The sequence below is a fragment of the Lactuca serriola genome, chromosome 3 (assembly GCF_051521515.1).
Source record: "Lactuca serriola cultivar US96UC23 chromosome 3, Lser_US96UC23_V15, whole genome shotgun sequence".
Lineage (NCBI taxonomy): Eukaryota > Viridiplantae > Streptophyta > Magnoliopsida > Asterales > Asteraceae > Lactuca > Lactuca serriola.
Window position 1 is genome coordinate 111,468,696 of NC_136410.1, and position 27,000 is coordinate 111,495,695.

General features: G+C 37.3%; 2 protein-coding genes and 1 long non-coding RNA gene across 3 annotated transcripts; 2 read left to right on the forward strand and 1 right to left on the reverse strand.

Annotated features, from left to right (window-relative positions):
- Positions 1-8,594: 8,594 nt before the first annotated feature.
- Positions 8,595-9,182, forward strand: LOC145094628 (uncharacterized). The gene is made up of 3 exons (XR_013703445.1): positions 8,595-8,715; positions 8,844-9,086; positions 9,156-9,182. It is a non-coding gene; the product is annotated as an uncharacterized LOC145094628 (long non-coding RNA).
- A 7,153-nt stretch (positions 9,183-16,335) lies between these two features.
- Positions 16,336-17,592, forward strand: SYP112 (syntaxin of plants 112). The gene is made up of 2 exons (XM_079031081.1): positions 16,336-16,469; positions 16,554-17,592. The coding sequence occupies exon 2, from the start codon at positions 16,580-16,582 to the stop codon at positions 17,483-17,485; it is 906 nt and encodes a 301-aa protein (XP_078887207.1). The 5' UTR covers positions 16,336-16,469; positions 16,554-16,579; the 3' UTR covers positions 17,486-17,592.
- Positions 17,593-17,699: 107 nt separating this feature from the next.
- Positions 17,700-19,997, reverse strand: LOC145093043 (Galactose mutarotase-like superfamily protein). The gene is made up of 10 exons (XM_079031080.1): positions 19,834-19,997; positions 19,529-19,642; positions 19,194-19,304; positions 19,027-19,078; positions 18,798-18,935; positions 18,623-18,721; positions 18,432-18,529; positions 18,113-18,220; positions 17,969-18,050; positions 17,700-17,871 (listed from the first exon to the last, which is right to left on the reverse strand). Exons 1-10 carry the CDS (start codon positions 19,899-19,901, stop codon positions 17,806-17,808), a joined length of 936 nt encoding a protein of 311 aa, XP_078887206.1. The 5' UTR covers positions 19,902-19,997; the 3' UTR covers positions 17,700-17,805.
- Between the last annotated feature and the right edge of the window lie 7,003 nt (positions 19,998-27,000).

Here is a 27,000-nt window from a genome sequence, read left to right on the forward strand (position 1 = left end):
TGAAGCTCGTCAATGCGGAAACCGGAGAGTGTGTGTGTGACATGCTGCTACCGCGCCGGCTCCTTTCCCCTAGCTGAGGAGGTACCTAAAACCAAAACTGAAGACTGTAAGCACAAAGCTTAGTGAGTTCCCCCGTCGTACCACATACCATACAAACACGTAACATACATACTGCCAGGCTATTCTGGGGTGCCTGACTACCCGGTACGGCCGTTCTGGGGTGCCGTCTTACCCGTGTCAAGCCATTCTGGGGTGCTGACTACCCATTTCAAGCCATTCTGGGGTGCTGACTACCCGTGTCAAGCCATTCTGGGGTGCTGACTACCCGTCGTTCCTAACAACCGACCACAGGGACTGGTCCCCTCATACTACCTCTATCGCATATAACATAACAAGCCAGCATGCAAACATATCATCATATACTGTCAGACGTATCTGGGGTGTCTGACTACCCTTCAGTCCTAACAACCGAACTCGACTACTATCACATACAACGTATCATGCTAGCATATAACATATCAGGTAGTAGTAAACCTAGATGATATCACAAAGACAATCATCTACCATACGTCTCCTACTGGTGGGTCGGTGTTGTGGCCTTAGACCCACCGCTACTGGAAGGTAACTCACCTCGAAGTAGTTGCTGATCTGATCGGGAACTGACTGCCTACTGCTGCTGCTCCGGAAATCCTCTGGCTGCAATTCCCACAATATACCCAATCAAACACTGCGCACTGACCTTTGGGTAAAAAGACCATTTTACCCCTGACCATGCCCTAAGTCAAAGTCAGAGTCAACTTTCAGTTGACCCGACTCGCCGAGTTGGCTTTCCAACTCGCCGAGTCCCTATCCAAACGACTGCCCTGAATCCCGATCCTACCCGTCGAGTTAGGCGACGACTCTACGGGTTTACCTTCTTAACCAATATTCAAGTCCTTCATCCTACTCGCCGAGTTGTATGAACAACTCGTCGAGTTCATCTTCATCCGATGAACACTGATGCTAAGACTCGCCGAGTTGTATGAACAACTCGTCGAGTCCATCTTCATCCGAAGAACACTTATGCTGAGACTCGCCGAGTTGTATGAACAACTCGCCGAGTCTGTTCTTGATCTAAGGAGATTGCCTTGAACTCGCCGAGTCAGGGCATTGACTCGCCGAGTACCTCCATAGATGAGTTAAGCTTCCGACTCACTGAGTCACACCCCGTGACTCACTGCTCACTCGACACTACGAAAAGGGGACAAACTCGGAGACTCACGAACAGACTCGCCGAGTCATATGAACGACTCGCCGAGTCGTTGCCATGCACCTACTGAATACACGGATTTGCTCGATTCCAGTCCATGCCATTCATAGATCTGGACTTCTAGGACACTAATCACACGTAAAGTTTCCAACTTTACGTGTGGATATTCACCAATATGGATTTTAGGGCTCAAAATGTCTCAAAAGGGTAGATCTAGGGCTAACAAGCAACATGGGGCCACAAAGCTAACAGATTTGAGCTCCTGGAGCTCAATCTTGCCTAGATCCAGAGGCCAAACATCTTATTACGACATATAATGCACATACAAGCTTGGGGATTTGACCAAGAAGGACCCAAATGAAGTTTTAAGCATAGAATCATGGGGAAAACGGGTTATACCTCAAAGGAACTGCTGGAAGAACACAAATAATGCCTGGATGGCTTCCCTTCTTCTGGATCTACTTCCTTCCTCCTTCCAAACCTTCAAAAACACACACACTAACCTCAAACTCTCAAAGAATAGCTTAGAACGAGAGATACAGGGCTTTAAGGGTCAATAGGGGATGGCTTGGGGCTGATAAGTCCTTTAAATAGGGTGCAAACCCCTGAAACTTAGGGTTTCATCCAACAGCTATGACTCGCCGAGTCGCCAACTTAAACGTGTCCTGGGTCCCGCATCCACTCGGCGAGTCGGACCTATGACTCGCCGAGTCCAAGGCTAAAAGAAAGGAAATACTCAGATACCATTTACGTACCAGGAACCGGGTGATATAATACTTACATGAATACCATACATGAACACTTCTACTTAGGTGCATTATCCTGTATTTACTTACCTGGATACTTGTACTTAGAACTACAAGGATGATTTATTAGTACTTACTGTGTAAATTATCTTTCCTATTCCGGTTCAATGGGATATTTCGGCGGGACTTACCATTCCGAACCCCACTGATTAGCACCAGTGGTCGATGAACGTCTACGGATGTCTAAGGTTGTTACTTATTTAGTAGTCAGTGACGGGACTAACCATCCCTCTGTCCAACTGTTGCAACAGTGGATGAGATGTGAATCTTCGGAGGATCATTAGGTTAACGATCTGTATTAAGAGATCGATATCGGGACTAACCCTCCCTCCACCTTGTTGCCGCTACAGAGGATGAGGGGACACTCTTCGGATGTCCATAGGGTCTATCTTTCGCTTCGGCGATGTCGTGTAAATCCTGGTCACCCAGGGATAACACTTACATGATTATGCTTTTTCCTGTTTACATTATTTTGTGATATATTCACATAAACGATGAGTTAGACTAAGCACTTTTAGTACTAGTCAATAGAAAGGAAAAACTATCATTTTACTAACAAAACATTCGGGTCTTGGTAGAAGACTACATTGTCATAAACAAAACATTCGGGTCTTGGTAGAAGACTACATAGTCATAACAAAACATTCGGGTCTTGGTAGAAGACTACATAGTCATAACAAAACATTCGGGTCTTGGTAGAAGACTACATAGTCATAACAAAACATTCGGGTCTTGGTAGAAGACTACATTGTCATAAACAAAACATTCGGGTCTTGGTAGAAGACTACATAGTCATAACAAAACATTCGGGTCTTGGTAGAAGACTACATAGTCATAACAAAACATTCGGGTCTGGGTAGAAGACTACATTGTCATAAACAAAACATTCGGGTCTTGGTAGAAGACTACATTGTCATAAACAAAACATTCGGGTCTTGGTAGAAGACTACATAGTCATAACAAAACATTCGGGTCTTGGTAGAAGACTACATTGTCATAAACAAAACATTCGGGTCTTGGTAGAAGACTACATTGTCATAAACAAAACATTCGGGTCTTGGTAGAAGACTACATCTCAAACTGATAGAAAATAAGAGATTTTCTAGGGTTTTCATACATACATCAACATTTTCATTTAAAGGTTTACATGGCCTTCATAACAGATTTTCATAAGCAAGACAATAACACTTAATTACTTATGAATTCACCAGCTTTAAAGCTGATACTCTCTTTCAAAATAACTTGTATTCTCAGGTCAACAGTAGACAGGTACGATGGCCAGGTTTTGAGAAGACGGAGCAGACAAGTCTCGTCTTTTATTTTGATTGTATATTTTTGGCGTCTTATTTCAATGAAAGAACACACATGTATTAAACTTTACTTATAATAGAATGGATGATGTTGTTGCTTGTTTATTATATTACACTGTTGTGATACTGTACATGACGTCCTCCACCCCTGAACGTTTCCGCCGTTCGTGGTTTTGGGGTGTGACACAATTCTCCCCCACTAGAATCAGACTTCGCCCTCGAAGTCATCCTCCGGAAACAACTCGGGGTACTGCTCTCGCATCTCAGACTCTGACTCCCAAGTCCACTCGGATCCCTTCTAATGCTCCTAATGCTCCTGAACTAAGGGCACCTCTTTATTCCTCAGGACCTTCACCTTCTTATCCAAAATCGCTATCGGCCTCTCAATATAGTTCAGGCGATCATCAACCTGAATGTCCTCTAAAAGGACCATTGCTGTCTCATCTGCTACACACTTCCTCAACTGGGACACATGAAAGGTGTTATGAATCTGGCTCAACTCTGCAGGCAGCTCTAACCGATATGCTACCTTCACTGGAGCGGTCACTTTAAAAGGACCGATATATCTAAGACCCAGCTTTCTCCGCTTCCTGAATCGGATCACCTCTTTCCATAGGGATACCTTCAGGAGGACAAAATCTCTGACCTGAAACTCTAGCTTTGAATGGCGCCGGTTGACGTAACTCTTCTTACAACCCTGGGTCGTCAATAACCCCTGTCTGACGTGCTAAATTTGCTTTGTCATCTTGAGCACTATCTCAGTGCTCCCCATCGCTCTCTGCATGATCACACTTCCTACCCGGACTATCTTAAGGCGGTAGGTGAAAATGAGTTACTTGCCATAATCACAGGGACGGAGCTTCAACTATTGATTTGGGGGGGGGGGGGGGGGCGGAAATATAATATGTATAAAAGTCGATGAGCAGGGGGGGCCACAACCAAAATTTTATATTTTGGGCCTAATATATATAAATTTAAAGTAGAGGGGATAATTGTAAAAAAAAATCAGGGGGGGCACAACCCTCCGTGGCCCTCATAAAGATTCGCCTCTGCATAATCAGCTGTTGAACACTTATGTCTAACAAACCAGCCGATACTGACCCATAACCCAAAATGAGTGGAGGGGTCCTCACACCGAAGACCAATTACGGGTACCACTGTCAGAAGTCGTCTAAGAATGAACCTCAATACTCAGCTCTTAGGCACTATAAGAATGACCTGCCGATCCACATGGTACCGATCTCTACACTAGGTCTGACTTCTAATAGGACAGAACCACTATACCACCAACCTAGGTCGATTCAACTCCGGTCCCGAACTGAATGACCGTGCCCGATGGGACTATCCACTGATGTCCGAAACATAAGCTCCAACTATCTCCAATGCATAACACCAATACCGAAGACAAGATCGACTCCCGACTTAGAAATGGAATAGCCACAGGCTACTCTTAGCACCTTCGGCAATACGACTCCACCAACATGTAACACCGTAAATTTTCAAACAAAATTTTCATTTTCAAAACCATATATTCCTCAATATCAAATTTCAAAACCACAATATCAAATGGTCAAAAACACAAATTCATAAATTATTTGATTAAAATCTTGGATCCCCAAAACATAAACTCCATTTTGTGTGTACAATCAAGCCAACGCCTTCCCGTGATTCTGAGAAGTACCTGAAACACATATCACATAACATGGTAAGCACAAAGCTTAGTGAGTTCCTCAAAATACCACACACATCACATTAGCCTCTCATGGCTATATCCCAATGAAGACCCTTCGGTTAATGTGTCTCGGTGGAGACCCTCCGGCCCCACAACTCGGGTTGGACCCTCCGGTCCTAACTCAATAAAGCTCAGCATAATACACAACATAAATCACAAAGACATAATGCATGATATTACAACACTCAATATAAGCATACAAGACCCTCCGATCACAAAAAGTTACCACTCATAGTAAGTATAGTGAGAAGACTCACCTCGTAAGCAAGCAAAGGAACCTCGTACCCCTCGAACGGTCTAATCCCCGCCTACATGTCATAATCATCTCTAATTAACACTTATAACCACAACTCTAAATAAATTCAGTTAACCTCTCTCTCTAACTATTAGAATAGGTAAAAGGCCATTTTAGCCCTCCATGGTCTCCATAATCCATGTCTTGACCAAACCCTAAAAGTCAATAGAAGTCAACACTCGAGTCAATAGTCCATGTTGACCCAACTCGTCGAGTGCATCAATACAAATCGTCGAGTTCCTTCGTTTTCCTCAGAATATCGTGAAATTCCAACTCAACTCGTCGAGTTAACTCATCAACTCACCGGGTTACAACGTGTCCAGACTAATTAGGGAAAAATGCTAACTGACTCGTCGAGTCAGCTCACCGACTCGTCGAGTCCCTTCAGTCCATTTTCTCATTCAGACGATTTTAGGTAGAAATGATGTCTCATACTCTAGATCTAACCTTCTAAGGCTCATTTATCATGTAAAGCTGAAAGCTTTACGTTCATGCATGATATCTAGGGCTCAAAATGCCAAAACAAGCTCCATAAAAGATTTCATGCATGGAGACTTGCCTAAAGCTGGATAAAGCTTGGATCTTTGCACTACAAGAAAAATAGCCTTTAATGACGCGCAAACAATGACACTCGCTGATTCACGTTACGCATTTTTGGGCGTCCTTAAAAATAATGTCAGACTTCCAAAATTTGAAGGATAGTAGACACGCATTTTTGCGTGCCCTTAAATTAGTGTCTCAAGAAAAAAAAACACGGAGGGCGCTTTATTTTAAACGTGCGTCTTCTGTAGGTGTCGCTTTATAATTTTAGTGAAACCCGCCTTGAGAAGATAAAGGGGGAAAACGAAACCCTAAAATTTTGAAAACCCGCCTTTCTTTTCTACCTTCTTTTATTCATCTTCACAATCGACTCTCCCCTCTTGTTTCTCTATTGTGAGAAGTGACGGAAAGAAAGGAGACTAGGATGGATCTGCCGGTGATGATGAATGGAGGTGCTTTCCAGTCAATTTCGGAGATGGCGTTGTCGATTTCGATGGTTGTTTCACTCTTGCCCTAATCACGTCGTCGCCATGAATCACACACCGCTAGGCAGTGGAAGAAGATGATGAAGTTTGTCGTTGTCGTATGCTGCCCTCCCTCGCTGTCTCTAACTATCTCTTCCCTTTCTTTATTCTTCGCTTCTATGATCGTCTCATCTTCCTTCATCTTCTCGGTTTTCCATCAGGTAATTATCAGGTTCGCTCGTGATGCTGAAATTCATAAAAGAGTTCTTCTCCGGTCTTAGCATCTTCCCGGGTAACTGAACTTCTGTCATCGCTCGGGATCGATCTCAGCCTCCTATTCACCCCTCTACAGCCTTACATGTAAGTCCACACCACACTTGTTCTTATGTTGTTCTGGAAAATCAAGAAACATTCGAAAAACCTTAGGGTTTCGCTTCATATCATCGGTAAGGTCGCGTTTCTTCTTATCAGTACTAGGGTCTCGTTTCTTATCATCGGTGAGGCCTCGTTTTTTCTTATCAGTATCGGATTTTTTCTTGGATGAGGGGCCAGATTGACGAGAAATTATTAATGCCCTTAAACTGTTCGACAAATTGCTTATCATTTTGTGTGCGTCTATCTGTCTAAGAAATTAAGCAATACACATACACAATTACACACTATCCTAATTTCATAACTTGACTGATTTCCTATCCTAATCTGATAATCTCTCTCCTTTCTGAAAAACGAAAGACCTCTTTCAGGTCTTGGAACCAAACGAGTCAGCTTAATTTCTGGATTGAAGCTTACAACTGCCTCAACAATAGCAACTGGTATATTCCATTCAAGAAATAACAACCTGAATGCTCAAATTTTGATCTAAGTATTGCTTACAGATTCATACTATACTAAGATGATTATGGTGAGGTATAAAATAGTTTTTTTTGGTCATATTAAGGTCATTAAAGAAGTTAGCACCTGTCTTTCTTTCTAGAGAATTATAGTGTTATCTAGTTCAAAAGTTCACCCTGTTGATGCTCCTCCTGTTACTCAAAGATTTATTTATTTATATATCTTCTTAATTTCATTTTTTCGATTATAGGTGCATTGTTAGGGACATATGAAGATAACAGATTTAAATCTGAGTTAAAGAAACCTTCTCTCAAGTCAATTGGCTTTCTTAACCTTGGAGGTTGACCCGAGTTAGAAAAGAAACTCAAGTACACAGAGCATGTTTGCTCAGGGGTAATTTTGGGAAAAGATCTTGTAAATGCACCTCCTAATGTACTTACCCCTGGTTCGTTATCCTTCTCATTTTCAATTGTTGATAGAGACATAGAGTTAAAGGTGAGTGGTTTGGTTCACTTTATATTTCCTTTATGTTTGAATCGTGTAACAGATTCGAATGTGATTGTTATCTTTAGTTTTTCTGAATGTGAAAATAGAATGTCAACCAACCGAGAATGTTTGATGGACTTAATGTTTTCGCTCTTAGATAATCTAAGTTGGTGTAAATATGTAGAACTTATGAACACATCAGGAGATCTAAGTGAGCTTATGAATAGAACAAAGAAAAATAACTACAACCAATACACAAACTCAGCTGCTTTGTGCTTGAAGATGTTTTCAAACTCCTATTCTTTTCACATAACAGATTTAGTTCATGGGTTGACCTGTTAGCAGCTGAATTTGACTTGCTAATCTAGTACCATTTTATTTCATGTGGCTTAGATCAGTGAAGATACTACCCCTTTTGTAATTCTTATGATTTGGTACTTTCATCTTCGTTTGTATATGACACTCATCATTGTTCAAATCAAGGTTCATCCATTGTCAATGTAGCCTGAGCCTCTAGAGTTTAGGGTAGAGCCAAAGATGACATTTACTAGCAACTTAAAAACTGAATAAATACGTTTTGAACATAAAAACAACTGATGAAAAGGCTTCATTAGATAAGAAAAGGCTTATTTTTCATAGTGTGTAAAGCCCCAAACCAGTAAAATTTGCATTTTTTTCTTGTTTTTTAGCCTACAATGTTGTATGCTATTTTAAGGCATTCATAATGATACTTTAAGTGGATGCTATTAGCTAACAATCTTAGAAATTTTCACAGCACTTGTTTCGTGGCAGTTTGTGACATGTCTCACATTAGAATCGAGGGGCTTCTAGCTTGCAGCTTTCCCTAAGTTAGTTGGAAGTGGGAAACAACATACCTATGTTGAAACAGAGAATGTGCGCTATGTGTATCAGCCAATTGAGAGCTTATATCTGCTACTTGTCACAAACAAACAAAGCAATATTCTTGAGGATCTTGATACACTGAGACTTCTTTCCAAAGTTGTATCCTTTTTCCTACATTAGAAAATCCCATCATGTTTCTTTTTCAGTTCTTGCATTATTCTATTTTTATCATAACAATGCAAATGTGTTTCTCTTTCTATTGATTGCATTGACTTAAAAATGGATAGATCCCTGAGTTTTCAGCCTCTCTAGATGAAGAAGGCATTTGCAAGTATGCTTTTGAGCTGATTTTTGCTTTTGATGAAGTCATTTCCCTTGGCCACAAGGAAAATGTAATCGTTGCCCAAGTGAAACAATACATCGAGATGGAAAGTCATGAAGAAAGACTCCACAAATTGGTATTACAGAGCAAAATCAATGAAACCAAAGATGTAATGAAACATAAAGCCAATGAAATCGACAAAAGCAAGGCAAGTTTCTTAATTTTCAATTTCATTCTTATCCTCCATCACCATACTTTCTAACAAATCTTTTTACAGATTGAAAGGGGCAAAATGGACAAAGGTCATGTGTGGACTTCTGACTATGGTTGTTCAGACAAAGAAGAAGAGTTCCAATGGTTGATCAAGTGAGACTAACATTATCTTATCCTGATTAAATTCTCAATTTTTATTCAAAATATTAATTAGTTATTTACTAATAATAAATTTTTTTAAGAAAAAAAACATTTTCATTAGGTATTCGCCATTGCATAATGTGAAAAGACCATGGGAGCAATCTTCTATAATTCCCGACAATACCCTCCAACTTTATTGTTGACAGCCGATCATGATGACAGAGTTGTGTCGTTGCACACTATGAAATTATTAGTTGTAAGTATTTCATTTGAATTGTGTTTTATTTAATTACAAGAATATTTGTTTATTATATTTGTTTTATGTTAGACGATGCAATATGTGTTGTGCACAAACTTGGAGAATAGCCCACAGACAACTTACAACCAAGTGTTCAGGTTAGTATTTTTTTTCTCCTAAACAATCTTCTTTAAATTCAACTTAGATTTGATGATTGTTATGAATATTTGATGTTGTAGGGCTTTGTAATCTTGAAAAGAAAATGTTGGAACTTCATCAAAAGGAAAGCTGTGCAATCAGCCCGACTTTGCCAGATGAAGAAGAAGACTAGCATCAGGTTTTTTATTCTTTTGTTATATTACTAACAGATTTATTATCTTCTAGGAGTTTTCACCAGATGGGAAGTTCATTGTTACTGCTGACTGTGATTTCAAAATTCATGTAATAATAAACTTCTCACACCCAAATTATAATAATAATAATAATAATTGTTATTATTATTATTATTATTATTATTATTATTATTATTATTATTATTATTATTATTATTAGTATTATTATTATTATTACTATTTTCTTAAGCATGTTCTTATCTTCTTTCTAAATGACAGGTCACCATGCTCCCGAAGAAACCTATAGATGGAGCTCATGAGATTCAAAGTTACTGCCTTGGCCATACAGAGTCACTCACTGGAAATGCCATAGTTGACTGCTCAATAAGTTTGACATGGTTTATAAACTTTGACATGATGTGTCTATTATCGTTAACATTATACTCTTGTCATGCATCTATATTCAATGGCAGATTTGTCTCCTGCCTAGCCTTTGCCAGGTAATTTGTGTTTGGTTATATAATTACAGAAATTACCATTTTACCCCTGCAAGATATGCTTATATTTACTTACTAATTGGATGTAATACTTTGTGTAGGGTTGGAAGGAACTTGAACTGGCCTTGTTGTACATGAGAAAGCTCTTGGAAAGTGAGTTGAATTTGATCTTCATCTTCTCTTTGAACATTCTTTGTTATAAAATTTTGTTTAATAGAATCTTTAATAGGAGTATGTAAATGTTTTCTTAAAATTTTGGTGTCTTGGGACTCCCTGCGGATCATATTCAACATTTCAGCTTGTTACCAGGTAATTAATTAACTGTCTCTATCTACATGCTCTTTCACTTCACCATTGTATCTATTTTTCTTTAATAAAAAAAATATTAGGTAAAATCATGTTGTGTTGTTATGAAACAAACAGGCAGGACAGACATACGGATGAAAGTGGAAATCCCTTAAGATACAGAGCTTGTGGAGCCGCTAGATGAAGCTTGTATATGGCGCCAAGCAAGAGGCACCACCACTGAAACTTTAGGAGCCGAGAACAAAGCTGAATCCACAGAGAAGGTTCAATTACAATTTACAAATCTGCCCTTCTGTTTTCTTAAATTTTATCATATCTGTGAAACTTAATAGCAATTGTTGGTCTTCCTTTTGGTGATCCATCAATGAAGTGGCCAACTTGCATCATGTAATAACATTTTAGGAGAAGATGTAGGTATATGTTTTTTAATGAATAATGTAATCATATGTATGAATATGAAATAAAGTTTGTCATAGATTTGTTTTATCTTTCCATGCAGTAAAGACTTGGAGTTGAATTTGGCTAAGTCATTCTTGAGTGAGATGGGGCAATGTACAACTGCTTATCCATATAATCAGCTACTTGGAGCATTAGTCTTAAAAAATTATGAAAGGCAAGATGCAACTTTACTTAGTTGGAATTTGATGTAAAGAGTAGATTAGATGCAAATTTAGATATTGTAAGAAATAGAATTGTATGACATTAAATTTTATGCAATGGATTGTATTTTTTGTATATGATATTTTATTTCTATTATGAGGCATTAAATGCAAATTTAATTTAAAAATTTAAAAATATATAAATATATTTTTTTAGAACATTTAAAATTATGATACGCAAAATTGTGTGTCATCTTCATTTATGACATGGCCTTTCTTGACAAGGGCTTCCTTGATACGCATTGCGTGTCAAAAACACGCGCGTCGTAAGGTTACGACACGCAAATGCGTGTCGTCTTCCTTTATGACAGGGCCTTCCTTGATACGTATTGCGTGTCATAACCGCGCGTCGTAAAGGCGCGTCGTCTCTCTTTATGACAGGGCCTTTCTTGACGCGCATTTGCGCGTCGTCTGAGCATTTTACGACGCGCAATGAGCGTCGTAAAAGGCTGTGTTTCTAGTAGTGTTGGGCTCATGGGACCTCAATATGTCCAAATCTGGAGTCACAACTCCATGACAAGCTCATAACACTCTAGAACTCCAAGAAGGATGGGAAAAAAGCTCTAAATTCCCTAAAAACGAGATCTAACCAAAACAATGAGCAAGATGGTGACTTTTTACCTTCAAACAGAAGCTAGGAATGAATGAAAACCATATCCAAAAGCTCCTTCTCGTCCAAAGTCTTTTGCTCTTCAACTTTCCTCTAAGAATGCACTAAAACTTACAATATTAGCATCTCTTTCTCACACACAAGGTTATAGCTCGATTAGGATTTCACACAGTGTAGTAGGGTGACAAGGGTGGCAGAAATGAGGGCTTCAGGTCCTTTAAATAGAACACAAACCTGAAAAATTAGGGTTTCCTCACTCAACTCCTACTCGTCGAGTCGGGGTCCTTCGAATCGTCGAGTAGACTCTAAAAATCCTGCGGCCATAATATTCTCTACTCGAAGAGTTGGTGCTTCCAACTCGTCGAGTTACTCTCTCAAAATGAATAAAATAAATTAAATGTCATACCTGAGATTCGGGATGTTGCATCATCATATGTTGGAATGGAATCAACATATAAACATTGCTAATCTGCAGCCACCACAACGTGGTGGAGAGCCACTACGTTGTGGTTATGCATAAAAAAATAGATTATAATATGTTTAAATAGCTTATTTTGACCATTCTTCATAGGGGGTCGATTAGGAGCTGATATGGGGCGATTATGATGCAAAAATGGGGTCAATATGAGCTAGAGATGGCAGATTGATAGGATTATCATCCTCTCCACATTAAGGTAAAGATTTCTCCCTATGTTCAAGCTTTAAGCTTGAATGGTGAGATTTCTATTTTGGTTAGATTGGTTGAATTGATCAACTTATTGCTTGATTATGATTTTAATGATAGTGTTTAGAAGCTTTAGCCAATCCTTGAAAGTGATTTCCATAGTGAAATCTATGTATGTGAAGTCAAGGTTTGAAACCCTAACTAGTGAATTTATGATTGATGCATTAGAGATTAGATTATAATGCATTATGTATTATGGGTGCTTAATTCATTATTTGGATTGGATTTAGAAGTAGAAAATGTGAAGTTGGAATGTTGATCGATTAAGTGGTTGTTTTGACCATAAGAGACATTAAAATCTTAATAGGTTAAGACATGTATTAAGACACTTGTATATGTATATAAGTATGCCTAAGAGCAAAGAAGATGGATTAAGATGCATCAATTGAAGAAAGGAGCCAAAAAGGGTAGTTAGTCCTTACTAACTGAGAAGGTGAGTTATTACTCTCACCATCTCATTAGATTATGTATTATATATATATATATATATATATATATATATATATATATATATATATATATATATATATATGCATGTATGTTGTATCTTGGGACACTAAGTGAATGTCCCCAAGTCATGAGATGAAGATAAATGAAGAATATACGTGTAAGAACATGTAACTGAGCATGTACATATATTAAGGTATGTATGAGGTATGTGTTAGAAGCATGTAGTAGAGCATGCAAATATACCTAGAGTATGTTAAGAAGATGAGAAAGATATTTGTTATTACCCAAGAGATAGCAGAAAGTGACAGAATATGATTATGTGAAACATAATCATAAGAGTAAGTATGTCTAGACATTTATGGTATTGTGTATGATACCTATATGTTACTAGAAATAGGTATAGATTAAGCACTTAATGAGTTGAGTACTAGATATGTATTAGAAGATGTCTTAATGCGATGAAGAGATAGATAGTCAGTGAGACAAGTGTTATGTGATGAGTTACATAACAAAGATAGAGATGTAGAGAAAGATGGTTCCTTCAGGATAAGCGATAGAGGTTCCTTCGGGGATAAGAGTATGGTTACTATGAGGAAAATAGATAGAGGTTCCCTCGGGGAGAAGAGTATAGTTCCTATAGGGATAAGAGATAAAGGTTCCTACGGGGACAAGAGTATGGTTCCTTCAGGAACAAGATATAGATATTCCTTCAGGAATAAGAGTATGGTTCCTATGGGGACAAGAGTATGGATCATAAGAGGACAAGATTATGATTCCTTTAGGAATGAGATCATGCCCTTATGGGGAAAGAGAGGATGATTCCATTTAGGAATGTAGATAGATGGTTCTTGCGGGAATCCATATTAATTATGGTTAGAGAAAATAGAGAAAAGGTTCCTTGAGAGGAACAAGATAAGAGAGTTCTTTGTAAGAACTTAGGGATAATTTGTGAGGGATTAAGAGTAAGGAATCCATGTGGGATTCAAGAAAAGAAGAAGATTAAGGATCCATGATGGATCATAAGAGAGAGGAGTAAGTCTGGATGAGCGTGTCCGATAATGATAATGGGACGTTGTTCCCTTAATGTATGGTATGAGATGGGACCGTTGGGTCTAAATGATAATAAAATGCTGAGGAATCAGAGATGAGAATAGAGAAGAGAAAGAGTAAAGAGGAGATAGAACAGAGAAAATAGTAAGAGATAGATAAGAGACGGAGTTGAGAATAGAAAGAGTATAGAAAAGATAAAATATAGAAGAATTAGAGGTAGAGACAAAGAAGAGTATTTGCGAAGCATGAGATAAGCATGAGAAGAGGATTAAGACAGGGCATGGGATGAAAGAAAAAAGAAAGAGAATAAGAGTAGATGATAAATCAAGAGACATATGAGATGAGGTAGATGAAAGATAAAGAATATCAGTACATGCTATGAAAGAAAGAGTTAGATGATGGAGTATGAGAAAGAGAAGAAAAAAGATAAGAAAAGGTATAATGAATAACTCCATACATAGTGTCTGATGTAGAAGAAATTTATGTTTTGCAGGTTTAGGTAGTAGCAGTTGTGGTACTAAAAGACCAGACAGGAGCACAAGGTCAAGAAGTAGATAGTAGGATGTTATTATTTGTATTTCCTTGTTTTTTATTTTTATATATAGATTTTGTTGTAAACTCGTGTTAAACCTAGGAATTAAATTGCTTTAATTTTAGTAGAATTCTACATTGATAGATAAAACTCTAATAATTCCCTTTGATAATTGTATAGAAAATCCGGGTCGTTATAGTTAACAAGGATTCACATTCTACCTACTTAAAGATCTATATAATTCCAATTTGATTATGATAGATGTAGTTATCTCTAAAATGCTCTTTTTATATGATCAAAAGTTTTGTTTTCCCAAAGGTGAAAGGTAACACCATACACTTTAACCCGCACAATTCTATAGTGACCAGTTGGGGATCCATTCTAAATTGTTAACTTTATGAACCAATTGGACCATGTTGATTTCCCTTCTTTTTGGAAGTTTCTTGCATTGCTCGAGCTTTTGAAATTTAATAGTCTTAAGTCCCCCCTACATAAAATAATGCTACCTCATGTAGCCCATCTGTTGTCAGTCCACTATAGAGGTGTGTTAGGCTTTGTATGTTATGGGCTTCTCTAAGCAAATAACGTTTCCCATATATCTTGAGATAATGTGATTTTGATTGTGGTACAAAAATGTTTTTCATCCAATAAGTAGATTCATCTTGAGTGGATTTTCGATATCCCAACATGAATGAGATCTGGTTGGGCGTGTAACGTTCATCATGGGTCCATGTGTGGATTGTGGTGGCTCATCCCGATGTGTTCATGATGGGTTGGATAATATTCTTTTGTCTTTTTTCGAATTTAGCAACATTTGCGGTGATAGTTTGCTAAGACTATCCTTCAAAAGTTTTACGTCTAGGACTCACTTTCAAGTATCTAACAAAGACAAAATTGTTACCATAAGCATCCTTCTATTTGGCAGTGTAGGCATCTACAATCTTGGTCACAATCTTTGAAACATCTCCATATACTCGAGCTTTTGTAACCATCATGCGACTTGATATGAATAATGTTGTGATCAGTTCAACGATTTGATTGATATGAATAATGTTGTGGTCAATTCAACGATTTGATTGTTTGCTTTTTGCGGGTCATTTCGATTATTAGTTCTTCTGTTTTATCTAACTTCCATTCAACATTTTTCGATGCTATCTTTCTGACAGCCAAAGGATGGTCGTTAGTTTACATCTTCTCTAACTTTTCGTTCCCCTAAATCATATACTATATAACTAACTTAAACAATAATTTTACAAATAAAAAAAACACAACAATGTTTTTGACCAATTTATGTTAAATTGTAACGGAAGTCAAAATATACTATATGTCATATTTCACAAATGATTTTTTATATAATAATATTTTATTATTTAACAATTAAAAAAACAACTTTATTGCATCTAAAAATACATTTAAGGCATAAATTCACATTTAATACCATAAGATTTTTAAATCTATTGTTAGATATCAAATTCGAGCATTGGATTTGGAAATATAACATTATAACCCCCCTTCATCTTCCCAAATATTGATAACCGACTTCCCGTTCCCCCGCCACATTAAATTCAACGGCTACACACCTGCAAATTCAAATCTCAAAAACCATCGCCAAGTGCTACACAAACTCAAACAAACACACACCCAATTCCATTTCCAATTCTTCAAGGTTCCTTGTCATTTAATTTCTCATTGATTGCTTCAACTTCTGTTTCTCTACATTCTGATTCTCTCCTCCATCGCCACTTCAAGTCTCTTCGTTGAGTCGTTGAGTCGTTTCACGAACAAGCCTTCAACAATTCCCAGAAATCAATCTCTGATTTCTGTTAATACTCGCACAAGGTATGTTTACAGTGATTCCATTTGAATTGTATTGTGCGTTTATGATTTTGTCGGGTTAAATGATGAAAAACGAGGGTTTTACAGGTGGGTTTCTCAAATCGACGAAGAAGATGAATGATCTGATGACGAAATCGTTCATAAGTTATGTAGATTTGAAGAAACAAGCCAAGATCGACATCAATTCAGAACAAACGGATCTCGAAAAAGGTACGCAAGAACCCAACATTACTCCCTCCGATGAAGCATACCTTTCTAAATTCTTCCAAGAAGTAGACGCAATCAAATCCAACATGGAAGAAATCACGAATCTTCTCTTCGATCTTCAAACTCTAAACGAAGAGACGAAATCCACTCACAGTCGCAAAGTCCTCCGCGGATTACGAGACAGAATGGAATCCGACATGGTTTCTGTTCTTCGAAAAGCAAATGCTGTCAAAACTCATCTCGAATCTCTCGACAATTCCAACGAACTGAACAGAAAATCTTCATACAAAGAAAACAGCGCTGTGGATCGAACTTGGGTTTCTGTAACAAACGGGTTACGATCAAAACTCAAAGAACTGATGAACGATTTCCAAGCTTTGAGAGACAAGATCGTTTCAGATCATAAAGAGTATCTCAAGAAACGATACTACAATGAAACTGGAGAATACCCAAGTGATGGAATGATGGAAACGATGGTTTCTGGAAATGGGAAAGTGTTTGAAGGAAAGAAGGATTTGGTTATGGAGAATAAAGAGAGACATGAAGCTGTGATGGATATAAAGAGGAGTTTGAATAGACTTCATCAAGTTTTTCTTGATATGGCAATTTTGGTGGATGAACAAGGGGAGAATTTGAATGACATTGAAGGGAATGTAGCAAAAGCTGGAAGCTTTGTTAATGGTGGAACAGATAGCTTGTTTTATGCGAAGCAGATGAAGGATAAACATAACAAGAACTGGGTTTGCTTCATTTGGTTTATGGTGATAATTATATGTTTGGTTTGTGGCATTGCTATGTTATCTTCTTTTTGATAACGTGTTCATGAATCTTTAGGGTTCCTAATGCTATGTTAGGATATGATTTGTTCTTTTGATTTTTTTGAGTTTTCTTAGCTCAAGATTTAGACCTTAGGGTATGAATCTTTGTGATAACGAAAAAAATTTGATTTTAATCGAAGTTCTTGAATGAATGTTTACTTGTTTTTGTTGCTTTATTGTTTGTTTGTTATGTTATGTTTTCCACATATTTATTTGTAACTAAATTGTGTTTTCATAATACAATAATCACAAGTCTCTCTTTAAGAAAATACAAAAAAAAAATTAATTCAAGTCTCTCTTTAAAGATCTCCAATTCAACCAACACTAAGTTGTTGAGTAGCCACCCATGATTTCTCCGGCTCTAAATCAACATTTCCAATCTGAAAATTATTTAAATTTAAATATTAAATAATTACACATTAAAATGAACAAAAAAAATTATATACTTTATATAAAAAGTGTCACATGTTGAATTACCTGAGCATTTTCAACACATACAAAATCTTTGTAGCATGCTTCCATTGTCAAATGTGGATTCCATAGAACCGCATCCGGCCAACTGCATGGAGGGCAAATAAGTAATTTGACAACAAAAGAAACTCAAAAAGATTAACAACTTACTTTGTATTCTTGATTGATATGATGTCACCAAGACCATTATCCAAATATAATTCATTAGAGGCACCAAGATATACGCAATCAACAAATCCAGGGTAAGTCACCACGTCTCTAAAATCATACAAATTACAGTTCAGAACAGAACAAAACAGTACACAGTACAGAACAAATTGTACGGTCTGTATTGGTATTGGACTGGGACTCATGTCAGTGGGATAAAAGTTACATTCTTTGTCCTACCCACAAAAAGGTGGGACTGGGACAAGGACTGGTTGTGGATCTTTCATTTGTGCAAAAGACGAAAATGCCCTTATACAAATACCTTTCCTCTTTACCCTCAATGGGGTTCTTAGGGTCTGGATCTTTGTTGAGTGTCTTACAACCTTTTAGACCTTTAACGGATGCACCCGATACAGAAGCCTTCAAAAAAAAAAAAAAAATTAAATCTTTTATATATTTACACAAAAAATGACATTTATATTATTTATATTATTTAATGATAAGGACACTTACACTGAAGTAAGTATGAAGGGCAGTGGTGAATGAAAATGGTTTTTTGTCAGTGTTTGTGATTTTTAATTCAGTTGAAAGGGTTTTCTTGTCTAGGGTAATCTGCAAATAAAGAACAAAAATGTGATAAATTTTGAAGTAAAATGTTTGTTTGATAAGAAATTAAGAACATGGTTACCTTGTATAAAGCGTGAAAGCTGTAATCCCACATAGATCGACTGTATGAGCTATCTTTAAGCTCTAGAGTGATTACAGGAGTTCCATCGACATTTTCAGAATCAACAATTGACCAATCGGAATTCCTTGCAAATCCATGCTGTTGAAAATTTTATGGAGAAATGTTTCAATTTGTTACAAAAAGTTTAACGATTTATGGATCATGGATGCGATCGTTGTGTATTACATACCTGTTGCATAGGGCCAGGTCCGAATTGTGGGAAACAATGGGGGATTCCTCCACTGTTTTTAAAAGAAATAGCAAAATGGAAGAAAGAATGAGCCACAAAAGTGGAATTTAATTCAAGAAGTAATGGAGTTTTATAAGATTTGGATTTAAGATGAGAAGAAAAGTAACCTTATGGGCTTCTGTCCATTGAAAACAGCATCAGGACGAACAAAAAGGAGATCCCTGCTTCCGACTTTCCAAGATGTAACACATCCTCCATATAAGTAGAGCTCGGCTTCACTGAAAAGTTATTGAGATGAATGTAGAATGACCTAATTTGAGGACCTGATTGTTCAAAATGCAATAATCACTCTGAAATCGGAAATCCAAGTATATTATCGTATATTTGTATCTACATTATCCACATAGTTCTCAATCGTTTCTGATTAAGGAGCAAATCGATCGAAGAATATTCACGGAACATGTTAATGACTAGTATCAATTAATCAATCAAATTGAAGTACCTTCCATGGGAAGAGGTTAACACAACCTTGGGCAATTTCCCCAATCCTTCAGTAACTTTAACTCCCAAAGTCGCAGTATCCTTATTCACAGTCGCAAATGCCATACCTGAATACCTGTCATCAAACACTAGTTAAATCCCTCGAAACTCGGTCAATTTCTCAACATCGAGCTCTTTTTTTTGAAGGAATTGGTCGGAATTTTTCAATCTTCAGTTCATTTTGATTAAGAAAAAGCGATCAATTAGGATCGAATGTTGAACTGAAGATGGAAACTTTGAGAAGAGGAATTGAAGAAGGAAACTCACCGGTTGACCCGGGGTAGCTTAGAAGAAGTTAGGGTAGGAAGAGACCACGTCATTGATATTGCCCCCATTATCGTCTTCTCTGCTGAAAAGAATCAAGTTAATTCGCACACAAACACACAGATTTGTAGTAGCAATCACAAACGATATTTTTTGCACTGAAAAATGTCGTTATTCATCGTTATGCCCACCATAGATATCGCATATTCGAGCCTAGACATAATTACGGAATTGACCTTTGAGTTCGATATATTGCAATACCAAGGTGGTTGGTTTAGCTTTTTTTCACAGTCCAAAAGTCTTTTTTTTTTTAAAAAGAAAAAAAAAAATAAAAAATGTTTGACAAAACTAGCTTTAAAAGTTACTTTTGGAGTTTTTATACAAGGAAAAAGAACTTTTTAAAAAAGTTAGGAAATCCTGACTTTTTGTAACTTTTCCAAAAAAAACTTTTGGACTGTGAAAAGCTAAGCCAAACACCCCTAGGTTTAAACCCATGAAACCATGGTTGAGATAGAAAATAAATTATAACTTAAAATTAGAAAAAAAAAAGATTTGAAAGTATAATGCTAAAATGAGATTTAAAAAAAAACATATTGCTGAAATACATAGAGTTTCAATCTACAATGATGAAAAAAATGCAAATTAAATCATAACAAGTTATTGTTATAATTGGAAACTAAAATAACATTGTATTTATGTTTCTTTGACAATGTTAGCTACCTCATAAACTACAATGCTATAATCTAAGAAAACCTCATATAAATGCTTTAACACAAAGACAACACAACCACACTAACACACACAAATGGTCTCTCTTAGAAAATGCATAAATGATATGTGTTTAAAAAAGTATCGGTCCTTGTTTAACTATATTTATAGAAATTAAGAAAAAATCATAAAGACTATAAAAATCAAGTCGCTTGATGTTTTATCATTACAAGAATTGTCAAAGTCATTAAAAATTGTTGGTGTTGTCTTTAATTTGACAAGACCTTCTAATCTTGTACTTAACCTACGTTTTCATTTTGCTTTTTAGATCTGAATTTTTGTGCATTCGATATAATCTAATATGTTGCTTATTGAGTTTCACTTTTACATTTAGCTCAACATTTAATAGCAATGTACTTTAAAACTACAATGTTATATTTGGATCCAAGTTCTTTCCATAAATCATTATAAAATGTCCAAATAAATAAGATACTAAGTGCTATTTTATGGTTCTTCTCGAATGGCTTTGTACCGGAAGCACACACAGAGTCAATTATACATAAATGGACCCTGTCGAACTAAATTTTTTTTTTCATATTTAGGCATTGTATATTTAAAGTAAAATGCTATAAATGTAAATTTTTGTGTGTTCTTAATAGAGAAATGATGAAAACGTTGTAGGAATCATTCATGTTAAAATATTACAAAAAATAGCCCAAGTATGAGTATATTAAATCCCTGTTAAAAAATATACTGATGTTAGACGTAGATGTTCTCTCCAAAGTAATCAACAAATCAACATTCAATACTAAAACACTTTTAGTTAGACCTGCAAATAGGAATTAAAATTTCCCTATAAAAAGGTGAAAATGTGAAGTCGGATGCAATTTGTTCCTATAGTATTTTCATTATTAATAAGAAAAAGTATATTTTTTCAAAATCATTTATAATCCATAGATAAATAGTAACTAAAATTTTCCTATCAAGATTCAGATACCTTGAGTGAGAAATGGATGAACACGTGTAACATGTTTGCATTGGAATATGCAAAGTTGTGTCAGATAATGTTGACAGTTCTTATGTTGGGATAATTTTTGGTTCCCTTTTTCTCTGTTAACAATTTATAGAGTGAAAGATTTGGTGCCTTCATTTTTATCTTGGTTTGGTCATACTTCCCTTGCTATCTCATATCTTACAATAAAAAAGCCAAATTATAAACATTTTATATAGGTCTATGTTCAAATTATATTTCCTCTCAAATGAAATGAGGAAAAATATCAAAAAGATTTTGGGTGATTTTTAAACCATTCAGCCTACTTATTTTTGAGAGAATTACAGAAAGTAGTAATGTACCATCCTCTCACTATTAATTTGGGGAGCATACTTTGTTTTGTTACATGATAGCATTATACTTACAATTTTAAACGATAATAGCAACATATCACTGAAACTTATAATGTGCTAATCAAGTTTCATTTTATATATTAGTATTATCGGTATAAAAAATAAGTATATTTATATTATAGGTAACTAAATGTACGAACATTTCCATTAGTTGCAAATAGATGTACGTATGTTGTTATTGTAGGTAAATAATGTAAGTATGTAGCACTTGATTCCTGGTGATTTGGGGCTTAAGAGAAGAAGGAGAAGATTGAAGAGTGCAAGAAGGGAAGGAGATCCAGAAGCTACTCTGTGAAAGGCCTCTATTCAGGTAGAAAAGACCCTAACTTGATCTTTAGCTCGTTAGTCCCCTTTTGTCCCTAAGAAAAGAGGTTTTAAGCCCTAAAAACCTAAATCTCTATGTGTTTATGGCTAATGTTTTGCAAGAACTTCGAATGTGGACCTTTTGGACTTCATGGTAGCATAAAGTCTCTGTGGTTGAGGTAGTGGAAGTCCCCAATGAGCATAGGACCTTTTGTATAGCTTGGAAGTGCATGTTTGAGCTCATAGGGCCATGCATGCACGTAAAGTTTACAACTTTACGTGGTAAATGAACCCTAGGACCATGGATCCGTGGTCTGGAAGTGTTGCATGTCCTAGATCTGGCCTACTCAGGAAGTGGGTCGAAGGACTCGGCGAGTCCTAAGGTGGAACTCGGCGAGTTCTATGAAGATGGTCGTCGACTCGGCGAGTTGGATGAACAAACTTGGCGAGTCCTATGAAGATTGCCTGGAACTCGCCGAGTAGTTCTTCAAACTCGGCGAGTAATATGAACATCCACAGAAAACGAGGGGTTTAGGCGTCGAAGGCTCAACCCTTCGTACCTGTGCACGAAATTAACCGTATATCGTAGTCTCGAAACCCCCAAACCCTCGAATGGGGTGTTTTGGTGTGGATTGGAAGCAAGCAGAGCACCTGCTCGAGGAACTCGGCGAGTTGCTCGAGGAACTCGGCGAGTTGGTACTCGAGTCGGCCCCAAAGTCCTGGATAGCGAGTCAGGGGTGACTCAGTGAGTGAAAGGGGGACCTGGTGAGAGGGACCGGATCAGTGAGAGATGGACTCGGCGAGTTGCTCTCTGGACTCGGCGAGTCCAGCCAACTGGAAGTTGACTTTGACCTGGTCTTTGACTTGGTGAGGGGTAAAAGGGTCATTTTACCCTAAGAACATCTAGCGTGTTTGACTGATCGTTTTTGTGGGAATTACAGTCGAGGGACGTTAGCAGCAGCAGCAGCAGTAGACAACCAATTCCCACACAGACCAGCAGCCTATTTCGAGGTGAGTTTCCTTTCCAGTAGGAACGGGTCTAAGGTACCAAGGCCGACCCGTGTAGACAAGATGCTAGTACTAGAGTGTGGGTCGAGCCCGTATCTCTGGGTTTAGTCAAGTATGATATATGTGTTAATATGATAGAGTTGCTTATACTTGTTGTCTGCGTGATACTTGTATGTTATGGGTTAGCGGTTGAGTGTGGGCAGGGCCCGTATCTCTTCGAGGTTGGAGTGTGGGCTAGGCCCGTATCTCCCAGATAGCGAAGTGTGGGCATGGCCCGTATCTTCACAAGTGTGGGCGAGGCCCGTATCTCCCGGCTAGCGAAGTGTGGGCAGGGCCTGTATCTTCCCGAGTGTGGGCAAGGCCCGTAACTCTTAGCTGAACGTTGGTTGTCATATGTTTGCATGGTATGGGGTATTATGGGGGAACTCACTAAGCTTTGTGCTTACAGTTTTTAGTTTTGGTTTCAGGTACCTCTTCGTCGAAGGGGAAGGAGCCGGCGCGGTAGCGGCACATCATGCACACACATGGATTTCCGCACTCACGAGATTCTCTGGGATTTATACTCTGATATTATGATGATTGTATGACTTGATTTTTAGACATGGTTCACTTTATGTTATGATTTGATCAAACAATGTTTTTTTTTAACAATTAATGTTTTCTAAAGTAATGTTTTTAAAACGAAATTTTTGGACGTGAAATTTGGGTCGTTACAAAGTAAGTTGTTATTATGGGTAAATACAATAAAGAACAATGCTATTATGGGTAAAAACAAAGTAAACTATCTATATCAGTAAAAAGAGTAAAGTACATTTCTATATCTTGCAATTTGCCTTTCTTTTTATCTACTTTTTAGCTTTTTTTCCATTTAACCTTTTATCAGTAAATTTTAACTAAAATCAGTCCACATTCGGATAAATACTATATGTCAAACTTCAAATTGTTGTATATACTTTATGAAAATGGTATCACTTACCTAGTTAAATCGTTGCACAATGACCATACTGTTTACTTTTTTGGCCTGATCAACATTGCTACGATGAATCACAATCTCAACATTAGAAATTCAATCAAAATTTTGAAAATTCCAGATGTTGTGTAATACTCGGTTTTTGGATTTGCTTCTTTTCTCGGGGATGCGACCCAATCATCATTTGTCATAAGGCTTAGGGCCTTGGGAAAGGAAGGATTTGGCCCAATTCGGATGTGGGTGTCATAGTATAAGTAATCCAAGTGTTCGATTTTGTCTTCGGAGGCCAAGAGTATAATCGTAACCGGATATCTAGATCTTTTACGAATTTTAGGTTTTGTTAGGGAGATTTTAAGGTTTAGGTGTGTTGTTAGGAGTGTAGGGCTTCTCGTCACCTTTTTGTGGATATAAGGTTCATCGGAAACGGACCTAGGATGAGGGAGTTAGGGTATTTTGAAGATTTTGGCAGAATTGGCCCCTAACGGAAATAGTTGGCAAAGCGGTCCCATGCATGCGAGGGGGCATGCACGTGTTTGGCTGAGTATGCCCAACGTAAGTTGGGGTACGCCCATCGTACATTTGGAAAATGGACGCGAGTGTTTGAGCAGTATGCCCAACGTACAAACACTACGCCCAGCGTAGCGTACAGGATCCCAAAACCCTAAATTTTAGGGTTGAATCACTATTTAAACACCTTAAGTCCCATGTGTGAACCTCTCTTTCATCCTCCATTGTTATAAACCCTAATCTCGAGCTGTAGCCTCATCCTAGAGTGTTGTGAGCCTTTTTATGTGCATCTTTGGTGGGTTTTAGTGTATATTCATAAGTGAAAGCTTTGTGCAAGGTGATGAATCAAGGGTAAGGCTTGTGGATCTCGACTTTTGGTCCATTTTTAGCTCATTAAACTATTGATGGCTCGGGAGTCGTCAAAGCAGCAACTAGGGATTTCTTTCAGTGAGCTTTTACATTTGAGGTGAGTCACCTCACTATTCTATGTGTCGAAGGCACCAATACCGACCCATTTGGTTTATGTATGTTAGGAAGACCCAGGGGTAAACCTCGGTAGTTTGTATGAAAGGCAAGGAGGTGGCTCATGGAAAACTGTATGTAAGACCAGAGTCTGAACTCTGACAGTTAATTAGTTAAGTAATGTAGATTATATGCTAGTTATCTTTGTGATGCTCGCGTGTAATACCCGGAGGTGGCTCCTGGAACTTGTCTGAAAGAGCCAGGGTTTTGGTCCCCGGTCTGGCAAGGAAGACCACGAGGCGGCTCGTGGCATAATGGCAAGACTATGGATGGCACATAACACTTTTATTGATTGTGGTCTATGTGTGATATGTATGGTTCATGATTATGTATGACATGTATGGTTAGTTTGATATGTATGGTATGTGGTAATTGGGGAACTCACTAAGCTTTGTGCTTACAGTTTGTGATTTTGGTTTCAAACACTTCCGGTTCAAAAGCAAGGGGCCCGGTTTGATTGCAGCGCATACACCCGTGTTTTTTTTTTTTTTTTTTTTTTTTTTTTTTTTTTTTTTTTTTGCATTTTGTGATTTTGGGATTTAACTCTGATAATTGTATTACTGAGAAATGCTTTTAGATGTATGGATCAAGTTACATCTATGTTTTGATTATAATAAAAATGAAATTTTTATCCTTGATTTTTGAGATGTTACAGTTGCATTAAGAAAAATGACATAATTAAAACTTTACATGTATATAAATATATAATTGGAGCTTTAAGGGTTATTCTGTTGGGTTTTTTAGCCCATGAGGAAAGCCCACTTCTTTAGCCCGTATATATATATATATATATATATATATATATATATATATATATATATATATATATATATATATCTTACTATATTATTATACAAACCTTACTATTTCTAAAAATAGATTCAAGACGTCCAAATGTTTAAGCTTAAAGTACAAAAAAGACTCAATATAATAATGTTTTAATTTTAATGTTCATATAATAATGCAATATATACAAGTACAAAATACAATATAAGGGATTTTATTTTCATTTCTATCAACATCTTTATCTTTAGGAAAGATAAGATATAAACTCGATTCTAGCCTATCTTCCCTGGTTAACATGCCCTCTAAATAAGGAGGCAATTCAAATTTCAAAATCCTCCGAATTTGAATCTCATTTGAAGACTCTCCCTTTTCCTTTAAACATGCTCTCCCATATCAGATCATTTCACAATTCCCCATTTTCTATCTAAAACCCTAATGAAACACTAGCCCAAAATATATATATATGTTGCCTCCATCGTCTCCTCCACTAGCTCACCATGTACCATTGTCCCCACCAACTCGCCATATACCATCTTCCATCGCACTTACACATCATCATCCTCACAATCTCTTCCATCTACTACCATCACCACTTTCACCCAACTTTATCACCCCAAATGTCTAACGCTACACACACATCACCATCACCACATCTGCTCACTTCACCACCGTTACCGCTGATGCGAAAACCCACGAACCACCGATGCAATCGTCTATGGAAGAATGCCACCGTGCAACCATATATTCGTCGTCGTCGAATAATTCCGACTCATTAAAGACTTCATCTTTGTGATTGATTTCATTCTCTGATCGATTCAAGCATTTACATTCGATTCACCATTCACTAATCTGCCATTATTCCTATACCCCCTCACAACCACGATACACTAAGAGCACCATCATTTCCTCTTCTTTTCTTCTTTCTTGGTCCGATGAAGGTTGTGGTTTTGTATCTCGATGGT

Excerpts from the sequence above, each read along its gene's own strand:
- SYP112 (XM_079031081.1), top strand. The coding sequence starts at position 16,580 with ATGAATGATCTGATGACGAAATCGTTCATAAGTTATGTAGATTTGAAG.
- LOC145093043 (XM_079031080.1), bottom strand. The coding sequence starts at position 19,901 with ATGGGGGCAATATCAATGACGTGGTCTCTTCCTACCCTAACTTCTTCT. Across the intron at positions 19,643-19,833 it reads AAGCTACCCCGGGTCAACCG|GTATTCAGGTATGGCATTTG; the intron begins GTGAGTTTCCTT and ends GTTTGATGACAG. Across the intron at positions 17,872-17,968 it reads TATGTGTTGAAAATGCTCAG|ATTGGAAATGTTGATTTAGA; the intron begins GTAATTCAACAT and ends AATAATTTTCAG.